The 13,160-nt window shown below is 35.2% G+C and overlaps 1 protein-coding gene across 2 annotated transcripts in view; it reads left to right on the forward strand.

Annotated features, from left to right (window-relative positions):
- USP33 (ubiquitin specific peptidase 33) overlaps positions 1-12,448 on the forward strand; it is a 38,187-nt gene extending 25,739 nt beyond the window's left edge. For both annotated transcript variants that reach the window (XM_082287097.1, XM_082287098.1), the window contains exons 17-24: positions 674-854; positions 2,119-2,245; positions 3,568-3,737; positions 5,095-5,176; positions 6,476-6,584; positions 8,213-8,315; positions 9,048-9,116; positions 11,425-12,448. In XM_082287097.1, coding sequence (XP_082143223.1) covers positions 674-854; positions 2,119-2,245; positions 3,568-3,737; positions 5,095-5,176; positions 6,476-6,584; positions 8,213-8,315; positions 9,048-9,116; positions 11,425-11,582 — 999 coding nt within the window. In that variant the 3' untranslated portion in view covers positions 11,583-12,448. The remainder of the gene's footprint in view (positions 1-673; positions 855-2,118; positions 2,246-3,567; positions 3,738-5,094; positions 5,177-6,475; positions 6,585-8,212; positions 8,316-9,047; positions 9,117-11,424) is intronic.
- The last annotated feature ends 712 nt before the right edge of the window (positions 12,449-13,160 follow it).

Consider the following 13,160-nt stretch of genomic DNA (forward strand, 5'->3'; position numbering starts at 1 on the left):
TGCAATATGCACTTTAAAACACTTTTTCTGGGTGATTAGGAATGTAAGACTAATGAGTTGCATGGAGTAAATTGTGTTTATAATGCTGTGTGATGAAAGTCTACCTTCATACTGCCATTTGTTTAAGAATGTGAGCAACGTGGTTATTCACCCTGTAAGAAAATTAATCTTGTACATGACAAGTATAGGAATGGGATTTCCCTCTGTTACTATTGTTGGTCTGCAGACAGTAACACAACTATTCTATAACTGTTTCTATTCTATGTTACTATATATACTACTATTTATACTGTAGGTCATAGAATTAAACACCACAGCCAGACTGGAAAGCTTGTCTATAAGAAACATTTGTAACTTTACATTTAAAAGGTAATCCAGTCTTACACTTCAAAGCATGAGTTGATGGCTTCAATAATCAGGAAGAATTAATGTCCCTCATGGCAAGATTGTGCAATGTGTGCATTGAGGAAGAGAAAAAGTACATTTTTCAGTGCTGCATCTGCGTTAGTAGCCACAGCTGATTAAAATGCAGAGCTTGTGAGTATGCTTCAGGTCATAGGGAAAACTCTTCTTTTTGGGCTGATAAAAGGAAAAGATGGCACACACAGTTCAGGTATTTAATATCAAATAGCACGTATAGTTCTTTGACTGAGTCCGTCAATCCTTCTTACAGATTCTGTGCATTCATCTCAAAAGATTTAGACATGAGCTTATGTTTTCGACAAAAATTGGGACCCATGTGTCCTTCCCCTTGGAAGGCCTTGACCTTCAGCCTTTCCTTGCGAAGGACAGTCCAGCTCAAATCGTGACTTACGATCTCCTGTCTGTCATCTGCCATCATGGAACTGCCAGCAGTGAGTATGAGCTTGATTGTTTTGTCTTTGCAGTTGGTACATCAGTTGGTACTTTTCTTTAAGGGTGATAACTATATACTGAAGGGTAAATAGATAAACAATTATAATTTTAATGTGGAAGATGAATGCCATGATTTTTACCTTGACCTAAAAGATTTAAGGCTTGTTCTGGAAGAGTTGGCACATCTTTGAAATTATATGGCATACCTAAATAAAATTGAAGGTGGAAAAATATTAGCAGGTCCTGGAGTATTAAGTAAGAAAACTATATCCACTGTTGAGCAACGTAGAAGTGTACAAATAATGTTGCCAGCAGATGACCAGTTGATCAACTGCTCTACACAGCTGCTGTTCATGTCAATGCTTTGTGTGCCTTAATTTTTTGGAAACTGTTTACAAAGCATCACAGAGATCCCAATCATTTTTTCAAAATATGTTCTCTTGGATGATTGCTACCATTTAACCCCAAAACAGGTGGTAACTGCTATTTATGGGTAGTGATGAGTAGGTGAGTAAACATCTTACTGCTGTATGTTGAGGTCATTTCTGCCTAGACGATTTCATATTAAGATTTGGAAAAAAGGAGAAACAAAAGTTTTAAGACAGAAACTTCATGGATTTTTATAGAAGTTAGTCCCTCATATTCCTCAAACTTGAGGTAGCCACTGTTTGAATTGGTTTTTCTCCGTTCTTTTTTTTTTTTCTGGATGCTTTTTCAACTTCCACTTAGTGCCGCTAAGTGGTGCTTCACGTAATTGGTTTAATGGATAGTTGATTATTTACTTATTAGCACTTAAATATGTTTTTAAAAATAGTAATAATTTAAAATATCATATGAATAGTCTTCGAAACATAGTTAATTATGGTTGTGATATCATGTAGCTTTTCCACATCTATGCTACTTTCTATTATAAAGCATACAAAAATTTGAAAAGAGTTCATTACAGGAACTGATAAGGGTAAATTGTTCAGACAGTCTTATTCTGAATGTCATGGTTCAGGACTGCATTAAACAACACGCTGCTTGAAGAGTGCAGGAACATGCTGAGGTTGGTGTTCGACTCACCACTAGCTAATAGAAATTCAGAAAAAAAGCTGATGCTGAGTTTGACAAGTTAATTTCAAAGTCATGTCTGCTAATGATCCTGTTTCTCCCATTTAAAACTTGAGGGGTTTTTTTAGGACTTACTTCCTTTTCATATGTTGCTGAGTAAAATGGACAGCTCTAGGCATTTTTCAATAATTCTTGCTTCTTACACCCTAGGTGGACATTACATAGCTTATTGTCGCAACAATTTAAATAATTTGTGGTATGAATTTGATGACCAGAGTGTCACAGAAGTATCAGAATCCACAGTGCAAAATGCAGAAGCCTATGTTCTCTTCTACAGGTAAGACATTAAAAGTACAATCATATCCCTATAAGTCATGTATGTAAATTACTTTTTAAGCAGTTGGCCAGCTTTCAGAATTAGCTGCCCCATAGGAATTATAATGGAAGAATTTGACCAACAAGAAAAGCCTGTGCTGGAGAAAAACTTAATCCTTCAATTATGTCCTTAACACTTGCTCTGTCAGAGCTAAAGCATTTATATTAAAATGAAAATGGAATCTGTGTAGTAGAAGAACTTTAAGCAACAGTTAAGAACTAGATATCTTATTTTCAATTAGAGGAAGGGAATTCTGCACATAGGGAGGTTTTGCACACAGAAGGTTTTTTAACTGAGATCTAACTGGAATTGTGCAAAGTCTTTATCAGAGGGGCTGAAGGACTGCAGAGGTTTTACTGTGTTATAATTTCATCCATTGTATTATACATTTTATTATACATTTAATTTAATACAATTGATAGGCTAGTCTCTTCCTGAGAATTGAAATGAAAGGTGAGACGTCATGTTATTGTCATCTTCAGTCTAGGGAACTGTTGTACTTGAGATAATAAAAGCAACTCAGTGTTCAGATTTTAAACTTCTGGTACTAAGATCAAATTTCCACTGAAAGTTAGCTGCAAAATACATTGTGTCAGAGTTGCATAAAAAAGAGATGTGTTCTGAGAATGTTTTAACATATAACATGGACACTCCCACCTGCCACTGTTCAAGCTGAGCCCATGAATCTGACTTAGTAGGCCTTTTAAAAGGAATTTGGAAGTCCTGCTTTATTGCCAAGAAAGAGCACTAGATCTTTGATTGTGGGTGAACGTATTCAAATAAATAATAAAAGAATAAGAATAGCATTCATAAAATATGGCTTTAAAAAAGAATATATCCACAAAAGACTAGTACTGGTTTGGAGAAGAGATTCTGTTGTATCTAAACCAGGAGAGCAGAGTTACTTCCAGTTGTACAATGAGAAAAGTAGGAGGATACAGGAAAAGTAGGGGAATTAGCTGATGTATTTACTGTGTAACCTTACTTGTGAAGGTAAGGAAGGAACATCTGTCCAAGAAGCACAGCTTGCAAAGCTTTATCTCAAATGCTGCAGAGAGGAAATGAGCAGATGGGCGCAGCCCTTTGGTGCTTTACCAGCTCTGCAGCATAATCAGCTTCTGTCTTGCAGCCCAACTGCTTGCTTTCTTAGGCTGTGTAAACTGGGAAGTGCAGACAAGGCCCAGGTAATTTACTTGAAGGCAGAGTTTTCTTTTCACAAAATAAATTATCTGCACTGTATGCAAGGATCTGTATTTGTTTAATGATTTCTATTTCTGTAATAGAAAGAGCAGTGAAGAAGCACAGAGAGAGAGACGGAGAATATCAGGGCTACTGAATATGATGGAACCAAGTCTTCTGCAGTTCTATGTTTCCAGGCAGTGGTTAAATAAATTCAAGACTTTTGCAGAGCCAGGACCAATTTCAAATAATGACTTTCTCTGTATGCATGGAGGTGAGACTCTAACTGTGAATCATTTGAAAATAATTAGTCAACTTCTATCTATAACAGTGGTGTATACTTGTTTTAATTAAAGGAATTTGATTATACTAGGTTCATGTTATAACTTGTTAGGTAAATTATAACGTCGAAGTAAACTCTTTCTTATTTTAGTAGCTGACTAATTAGAAATGATACTGTGTGAAGTTATCCTATTTTTTTTCTTTTCTCTGCACATTTGATTTTGTTCATAAACTGTCTTGATTCTTAAAGAGGAACAATTCCTCTTATCTGCTTGCTTCTTAAACATGTATATTCACATTTTAAAAAATCCTGTCACTATATCATCATCCTTAATACTTTCATCTGCAAATGGAATGTTTTTCTCTGCTGTTGGCTCTAAGCAGTGAGAAGGTTTGAAAACTGCTTCAGAAGAAATTGATCTGATACAGAGTATCCAGTGCCTAACAGTGTGAAAATCAAGTAGTAGTTCTGTGTACTTGGTATAGGAGCATAAAAATTTTACCTTGTGTTATATGTTAATAAAAATACGAGCATTACAGTAAGCAAAATATATTTGGGGAAATACCCATATTTGAGTGCTGACATTCCAAGAAATCATTACTTATTTTCTAATAAAAAATACAGTTGTATTAGATTACAAGATAGAGGTGCTGCCCCCGTTGCAGAACCAAAATTTTAACACAGGACTATTGTGTCCCTGTAGCAATCTGCAGAGTACCTGTGAGCCCCTTGGCTTTCCCTCTGCAGGGCTACAGCAGATAACTCTTGATGTACGAGTGCCCAAGTACTGGATTTTCCCTGTTCCCAAGAATTCCTGCATAGTCCACTGTTGCTTACCATGTGCTTCAACTCAACACTGTTAATTCTGCAAGCCCCTCCATTTTTGCCTTCCTCAAAATTTCTCTGCTTTCAAGTATTCATGTTGTTTGAAATAATTCCAAATGGTCTGCAGCAAATAAGTGAATTTTGAATAGACAGTTTGTTAATGTGTTTACATGCATAATCAAAATATTTAATCATCCTGACATTTTAACTGGATGCCATAAGAAGCTTTTTGACATCAGTTCTAAAATGGATTCTAGCCCTTTAGTTTTAGCCATTCATTTTAGCTTTTTATAAGCTTTTCAGGCTCACAGAAGTCATTTTAGTCATAGAAGACTAAAATTAGAGTGGTGTCTCTAAATACAGTGATAGATTATACTGAGGTAAAACTTGTTTCATATAATTTCTCTGAATTCATTGAAAGGTTCCATTTTTTATTTATTTAGGGACTTCTAACATAGTGTCCTCCCCCCACTAAAATCCACAAGTCTTTTTTTATTGTTTGAGGTTTTTGTTGCTTCTGCAGGTGTTCCTCCACACAAAGCTAACTTCATAGAGGACCTAGTTGTAATGCTACCTCAAAATATATGGGATAATCTGTATAGCAGGTAAGTTTTAAACTGTAAGTGGAAAAAATCCAGTGATAAAATTTGAGAGCCAAGCAGCAATATCAGACTTTAGAATTAGTGGCTCAGGAAAAAGACAGCCCTCTGGGCACACAGCTGAGTGAAGGGATTGCAAACAGCTGATTTTTATCATTTTCTTGTGCAAAGTAAAAGACTGCATAGAGTAGTGTGTTATTGGGGTAATGCTTCAATATTAAACCAATAAACATGTATGGTATGCATGAAATAACACAAAGTAGGTCAGCAAAAGTACACTTTGCAAGAGTTTTTTGAAAGAGCTCTCTGTATCAGCTTCCTGTTCTCTTGTTGGCTGGAGACAGCTTTTCTTTTATGTTGGCTTTGAATCCATAGCCTCAGCTGCCAGTACTGCTTCAAAATTACTTATATCTGAGTGTTCTGTGTTACTGCCCCACACTTTAATGTCGGTCAGGTTTGAGTGCTTGCTTATAAAGGAGGAATTCTTACAAACTATGCCTTGTTCTAAAGTAACAAAAAGCTGCAGAAGAGGTTTGCTGATGGCTTTGAACCCTCTGTACTGCACTTCCATTAAATATTTTAGCTGGTAATTTCCTGCCACCGAAACAATACATCTAAGGGTTTAAGGAGATTTTATTGATGTTTTAAAGTTTTGGTGCACACAAGTGAAAAATAAAAGCAATGCTATTTCCAGTTTATTTCCCTTTTCCTATATGTATTAGATTTTTCTTCCATTATCCCTTTTCTGTATGCAAAAATGTCCTCAGAAGGAGTGCCCCTGCAGACTTCCATGGATACAGTTTCACACAAGGAAAATGTGAGGGAAGGGTCAAGAATAACCTATTAAGAGCAAAACAATAAATAAGTTTAGAGGCTGGGGTCAGGGAGGTAGCAAAACTGATGAAGAGTCTCCAGTGGGATGGAGGAACACATTTAAGACAGAACTGGCTGGAATGTTTCCGTAGGCTGTTTCTTAAAGGTCTTTGATAAAATCACACCTGGTGTATATATAACAATATTTGCTCACTGACATGTTCTAACCATAGTAACTCCTTCTGAAGTCTGAGATGCAGCAGAGTTTGAGGTGGTTTGTACTGATATGAGGCAATCAGAACGTGCAAGATGGTCTTAGGATGGAGTACAGAATATTACTAGGAAAATAAATGGTGGCTTTTCTGGATCACTGTGACTGGCACATGTCAGCCTTCTGTTCATACTGACACTTGCCATGTCTACAGGTGCATGGTCTTTTTACATTATATTTTCCACAAGGCTGATTGTTTTGGTTTTTTACTTTTACTGCAGATATGGGGGAGGACCAGCTGTGAACCATCTGTATGTTTGTCACACCTGCCAAATAGAGTCTGAAAGAATTGAAAAAAGAAGGAAAAATGAATTGGAAATGTTTATACGGGTAAAAAAGTAAACACTTATCCATTCTGCTACTGCACGACACCTGATATTCATTGCTAGACCCAAGGGATTACCAGAATTGCACAGGGGATTCCTGTAACAAATCTACTTTATTAAATATCTCTATACCTATATACCACCCCATCTCTCCTAATGGCAGCAGTAATATTCTTGTGAAATCCCAGATAACTGTTTACATGAAAATGTACTTAGAGAATATTTTTAATACGTTTCTTAAGTTGCTTTTTTGTAATATCAAAACAGTGCAGCCACATGAGCAGTTGTTCTTTATACACTGCCAGTGGTCTGTTCTGTGCAGTCTGATAAGGTTTAAGTGCAATAATACTGTGCCAAGAAAAATTTAATGATAATCATTAGTTCTAATTTTTTAAAAAGGCATTAGAAACATAAACAAATGTAAGTGAAGTAAATGCATTAGTATTGTAATGGATATGTATAATTAATATCAAGAAGCCACTGTATTCTCCCTGGGTTAGAGTCTTGAGTCTGAATGGTAAATTAACTAGTGGTAATGATTTTGAAGTTCTTAAACCAAAAATGTGTTTTGAAGTTTTCAGTGAAAATAAATGCAGAGACATTGGATTCCCATTTCTGCTATCTCAACCCATGAAAGGGAGAAAAATAGAACTGACTCTGTTTTTTCAGTTCTGTGTGTTCTTTAATCACACTTCAGAGATTGTCAGCTTTTCCATGTTTTTTGAAAATTTTAGTAATTTTCATTACTCGGGGTTGCCACTGGTTAGTAATTATTAATAACAACATTGAGTCAACCTCATTTGCTTTAGCAGTCAGTATCTTTCCAGTAAAAATGGTGATTATATGTGCACTGTTGTGCAAGTATTGTTACTGGTTAGTACACAGAAAATTCTGTTATCCTCTATAAAGATGGCTTTAGGGAATGATTGCAAAACTTAGTCTATATGAAACCTTAAGAAGTTGTGTTGATGCGTTAGGTTTATGAGTTAAAAGGGAAAGTATAGCTCTGTTATTACAGAGCTAAAAAGATAATGGTTTTAAAGGTTTAAGTGACTTTTTGCTTGTTTCTTAATAACTTTGTAAAAAGATCCATAAGTCATGAAAAGTCCCAATGTATTAGTTCACTGTGCCTTGCTTGGAACTGTGCTACCATCTGCTCGAAATACTAGGGGAAAAACAAACACAGATGAAGATACAGTTCATCACACAAAAAACTTTCCCTAAAATTATGGAGAAAAATTTTCAAAGCACTATTTTATTTTACAAAAATAAGATCTCTGCTTTTTTGCTACTTGAAAGTTCAGCCTTCACAGTAATTAGCCATTCATGTTTGATGAGTAAGCACTTGTGCTTCAGGAGAACTTGTTGCTGTTTTCAGGAAATACAAATAATTTCTCAACTAAATAGTAAATCAGCTTTTAATATGAAGGCTACCACTGCATCAGAATCTCACCTTGGGTATTCACCAGGTGTTTACTGTTCTTATGGTCAGTTCTGTTACAGTGTAATGTTTTGGTGTTAATGTTCTGTTACAGTGTAATGTTTTGGTGTTAATTATTACAGTAGTTAAAAGAATTCAGTAGTTTAAAGAAATAAAAGGGCAGAAAACCACAGATTTTTTTCCCCTTGTAGCTTAATAGAGCATTCCAAGAAGAAGAATCTCCATCAACATTTTACTGCATCAGCATGCACTGGTTCAGAGAATGGGAAGGATTTGTAAAGGGTAAAGACAGTGGTAAGTTCTGCCCCATTTCAAAATATACGTAATCTTTTGTTGTATTGTTGTTTAAGTTGTTTCTGGTTTGGTAGAAGACTGTAGACAGATAGCAAAGACAGCGAAAGCTCTTAAACATCTAAGACACAGGTTTTATAGGTTACAAGTACATCCAGGATACAGAACGTAGTAAAATAATTCACAGCAATGGGGTAATGGGATAGTGTTGGAAAGAATGTTGCTTGTTTGCAGGATGTTTGCTGTTAGCAGCAGCAGAAAAATTGGATCTACATACAAGGGGGGATGGATTTTTGTTGTGCAAACTGATAGATGATGCTGCAGCTTCTGGAGGAAAGGTGACCTCATCACAATCTAAACTCAGCTAGCTCAGTAACAACTGTACTAATGTCAGTTAGGTGACTTCAGATGCCTCTAAAGTTTTGAAATGGAAACTGATAAAATGTTCTGCAGTCTTGTCAGAGTCTGCTCTAGGACAACTTTGGTAAGGATAAGAATTAGGATTAATTTATGTTTTGTGTTGCTTGAAGACTTAACTGTAATCATGAATGCTTTGGAAAATTTGCTCTTAATTAAAAATGTGATTAGTTTTTACCCACTTAAAATGTACTGTTAAGCAGTACAAGAACAAGTGGTAAACAAATGAGCTGTTTCTCCTTCCATTTGGAAATAGAACCTCCAACCTGCTGTTTGTTTTCAGCTCTCCCAATTTTAATAATTTTTCTGTTGCATTAGATCCTCCCGGCCCCATTGATAATGCCAAGATTGCAGTAACAAAATGTGGCAATGCTGTGCTAAAACAAGGTAGGTGTACAACATTGCTGCAGCTTTGTGCCTCTTATGCATTTGCTGAAGTTTGAAACTTTTTTTTTTTTAATTTATTTATTGTTACCGTAAAATGAATGGCAGTTTCTAATGAATCTGTGTTGTGCCCATTTTTGGGGAATCGTTTTATTCTTAAAAAGAAGAATTAGTATCTGTAATAGACTAATCCAAGTGCAGTTGAGAGTGTAGGAGGGGCAGAGTAACTTGAAAATGGTGAAAGTGTACTTTGGCTTTGTATCACATGGTTTGATGGGGGTTTTCTGAACAAAATTGGGAGACTGTTCTATATCTGTATGTAGTTATTTGGCTCTTGAAACCTAATTTGAATAGAAAAACATCTTCTCACAGAGGAAGAAAACCATTGTAAATAAAATCTTGCTCATTTTTCTGCGAGTCATTTGAAACTGTACATTGCACATTGAAGTTTTTGCAAAGATACAGATTTCTTTGTTATTCTTCACAGTTAAATGCTAAATACCATTTATTTGGAATTCATAGGTACAGAGAAAAACATTCTTATATGACCTGCTTTATGAAGGCTTTAGACTTTCTAGGAAGCTTTAAATTCATTGCAGGTCAGCCTAAAAGAAGAATTTGCGTCATTAAGATTAACATTTATTTAACTGGATTTTTTCCCAATTTTGCTTAATGCCTCAGCGTACAGTGGATGCACCAATAAACCTACCATAAACCTCACCAATTGTAGAATGCCAAGAATTTATTTTTTAAAAAATTAGTTTTGGCACTCATGAGTTTTTTAGTGAGTTTTAATGATTTAAGTGCTGATGATAGAATTAAAGTACAAGGTATAAAGCCTGATAAAATAAAAAAATCACTTTAGAATCAGTAATTGATAGCAAATGATCCAGTTGTTGGTTTACTTTCAGCTACATTGATACAAATTAGAACTTAAGTAGAAATAAAGATTAATAGGATGTGGAAAATTTGTCTCTTAAGTCATAAGAGGTGGGAACGTACTAGATAGTGTCCAGAATTACATATTTCTGTGATCCAGTGGTCCTGATTCCAGTGCCTTAGTTCACTGTGCCTGTTCAGTTTAACCTGACTGGCTGGAATCTGGATAAGGGAGCGAAGATCCACTCCTGTGCCTACAGAGATGGAGTTGTTTCTTGAGAGTCTAAATGTAAAAGAGTGAAACTGAGGCATAACATCATTAGTACTGGCATGGGATCTGCATGATGACTTCCAGATGAAGCTTTGCATAGTTGAGTTAGTGTAGGTAAACAAATGTGCAGCTCTTTGTACCCTTCCCCTGTGGAAATTCTTAACTGGTAAAGCACAACAGTAGGCACCACTGCAGCAAGTGAAGAGGACAGAAAAGTACAGGAGGTAACGGGAGAAGTCTCCTGCTTATGATGCCAACTTCCTTTTTTTTAAGTATGAGGGTGCTGAAACAAGGCTTGACAAGACAAATTAATAATGCCTAGTAAGGATATCAGGGGAAACTTGCTGTAGGGTAGGGTTTTGATTTGCTTAAAGAAGAGGAGGCTTATTCTGGTAGAACAGAAATGTGACCTCTCTGCGTGGGTTAATGTGAGGAAGTCACTCAGTATCAGACAGGATCCTTGTATTGAAACCTAGAGGAGATGTGCTGATGCATTTTGTCTTTGCCACTGTAAAAAGTTGTGGAAAATCAGAAATGCTTGTTGGATGCTGACTTGAGACAGGAGACATACCTCTAGCCAGAGCAATGGAATCATAAGCAAAGACTTCAATCAGTGAACAAAATCAGGCTGATCCATCAGTGCTACAGGAGCATTACTGGAGCTGTTATTATCCTAATAATAGTCCTTTCTCTCTAGGAATTTCATTGTGGTTCTCATACTTTTATTCTTTACTATCAATATTAATTTCTCTGATGAAACAAGAATCTTGATTCCTTGAACTTTACTGTGTAATTGATGTGACTGCATGTGCTTATAATAATATGAATCACTGTTTTCTGAGTACCAAGAGCTACTGGCTGTCAGCTTGATTGGTAGATATTAGATAAGATGTTTATCATTTTCATGTGTTTTCTGCAAGTACTGCATAATTTAGACCAGGTAGTTGTAAGACTCAAGAAATACAAAACTAACACAAAACAGATAATTTGGTTTGGCAGCTGATGCAAGATAAAGCAAAAATGAAGCTTATGGTGTTAAATTTGAATCTGAATTCTTACAGTTTTAAATTTTAATCTGGATTCATTTTTTTCTTTTTGTATCTGTTACAGACTTAAGAAAGAATTATTCTAAATACTAATTACATTTTTTAAATTTTTCAGGAGCAGATTCTGGACAAATATCAGAAGAAACATGGAATTTTCTTCAGTCAATCTATGGTGGAGGTCCAGAGATTATACTCAGACCACCTGTTCCTCCAGTAGAACCTGATACATTGCAGACAGAAGAGAAGATTGAATTAGAAACTCATGGTCTGTAGCTATTGAGAAAAAGATGAACTTGTAAGGAATCCATCTTCCTTACAAAATGCCCAAAACACATTCCTAAAAGTTTTATTCTCTTATGTCTGTTGGAGGCACAGCTCACTGGGCATTACATTAACTACAGAATAGTAAGTTGAAATATGTATTGCAATTTGTTCGAATAGTGGCTGTTTCCCTGTTTTGGAAGGCATGTGGTTTGTACATTTTGGAATGTTTCATCAATGGGAAAAATGTAATTTCTGAATTTTTTGCTATTAGACAAAATCCTATTATATCCTTAGACTTGAAAAACAGGGACAAATTTTAGAGATGTTCAGTAACCCTTCCAATTCCTGATTGGGCTTCTGATATCTACAAATTTTTGCCTGTCTTAATTGTACAGTCTTGACAAGCTTAGGTATGTGAGGAGTATATTTTAAATGGACTGTAATCAAAGCTAAAGAAAAAGGATTTTCATTTCCTAAATGCTCAGGAAAAAAATTGTCTCTTACTTTGCACTGTAAGTATATGAAATGGGTAGTATATAACATCCAAATACTTACTGTATTTGAGTGGATCAAACATTAGTGTAGACTGAATAATGTTTTAGTCAGCAAATGTCATAACTTATTACTACTAAATTTTACATCTTACTATAGTCTTCTGTAACTCTATAAACCTGGCTAGTGTCTTTAATAGTATATGTGGCAAAAAGATTTAGTCTTCTCTAGGGTAACATTTGAGAGCATGAAGTGTGAAATGTAAAATTATTATGGACATGAGTGATATAAATTTCAGAAAATTGAATTGTCTGGTCTCTTGAATTATATTAATTAGCATTTGAAGGATTTTATTGTATTGTTAAAAATTTTCATTGGCATGATGACCTTTAATGTCAGAAACTGGATAAAATGTATATATTGCAAACCTTTATTGAATTATTCATATTGGAATGCAGAATGGCACTTGCTCATGTTTTTGCCTGATATTGTTACCAAATAAGCAGCATTATTCAAGACTGGATCAATAAAAAAAAACCAAAATTAACTGTGGAATAGGCGGGGGGATCTTTCCTAAATGTTTTTCATTTATTATATAAATAGAAAAACTTTTGAAGTAATGCTGTGGTAGTGCTCTCACACCCATACAATTATATTTTTTTGACCATTTTAAGTTTAGACACTTCTAGCTCCAAAGTAAGAAAACGGTGACATAACATTCCTCTGGATAATTTTATATGTGGTTTAAAAACATATTGGTTTGTAGGACTTCAAGTTATTCTAGTTAAAAAGCCACCTGTAACAACCCTAGAAAAAGTGTCCTCTAACCATAAGTATCTGTTTATGTGATTTTATGTTAGTAGATAAAGCAACTTGAAGATATCACATTGCCCCTGTAATGCATCAATTGCTTACTACAGACTTGTCTTACTGATTAAGGTAAAGTTAACTTGCTTATGAACTGTCATTAGTAACTTCCTGATGTTGGCCTGTGAACTACTGTCTTACTTAAAGTCTATTTAAAGTTGGGGGTTTTTTGCTAAAGTTTTCTAGTTTTCTTTGATTTAAGGTTAACATACTAAAGCTAAAGATCAA

Source organism: Coloeus monedula, assembly GCF_965178545.1.
Source record: "Coloeus monedula genome assembly, chromosome: 9".
In the NCBI taxonomy this organism is placed as follows: Eukaryota; Metazoa; Chordata; class Aves; order Passeriformes; family Corvidae; genus Coloeus; species Coloeus monedula.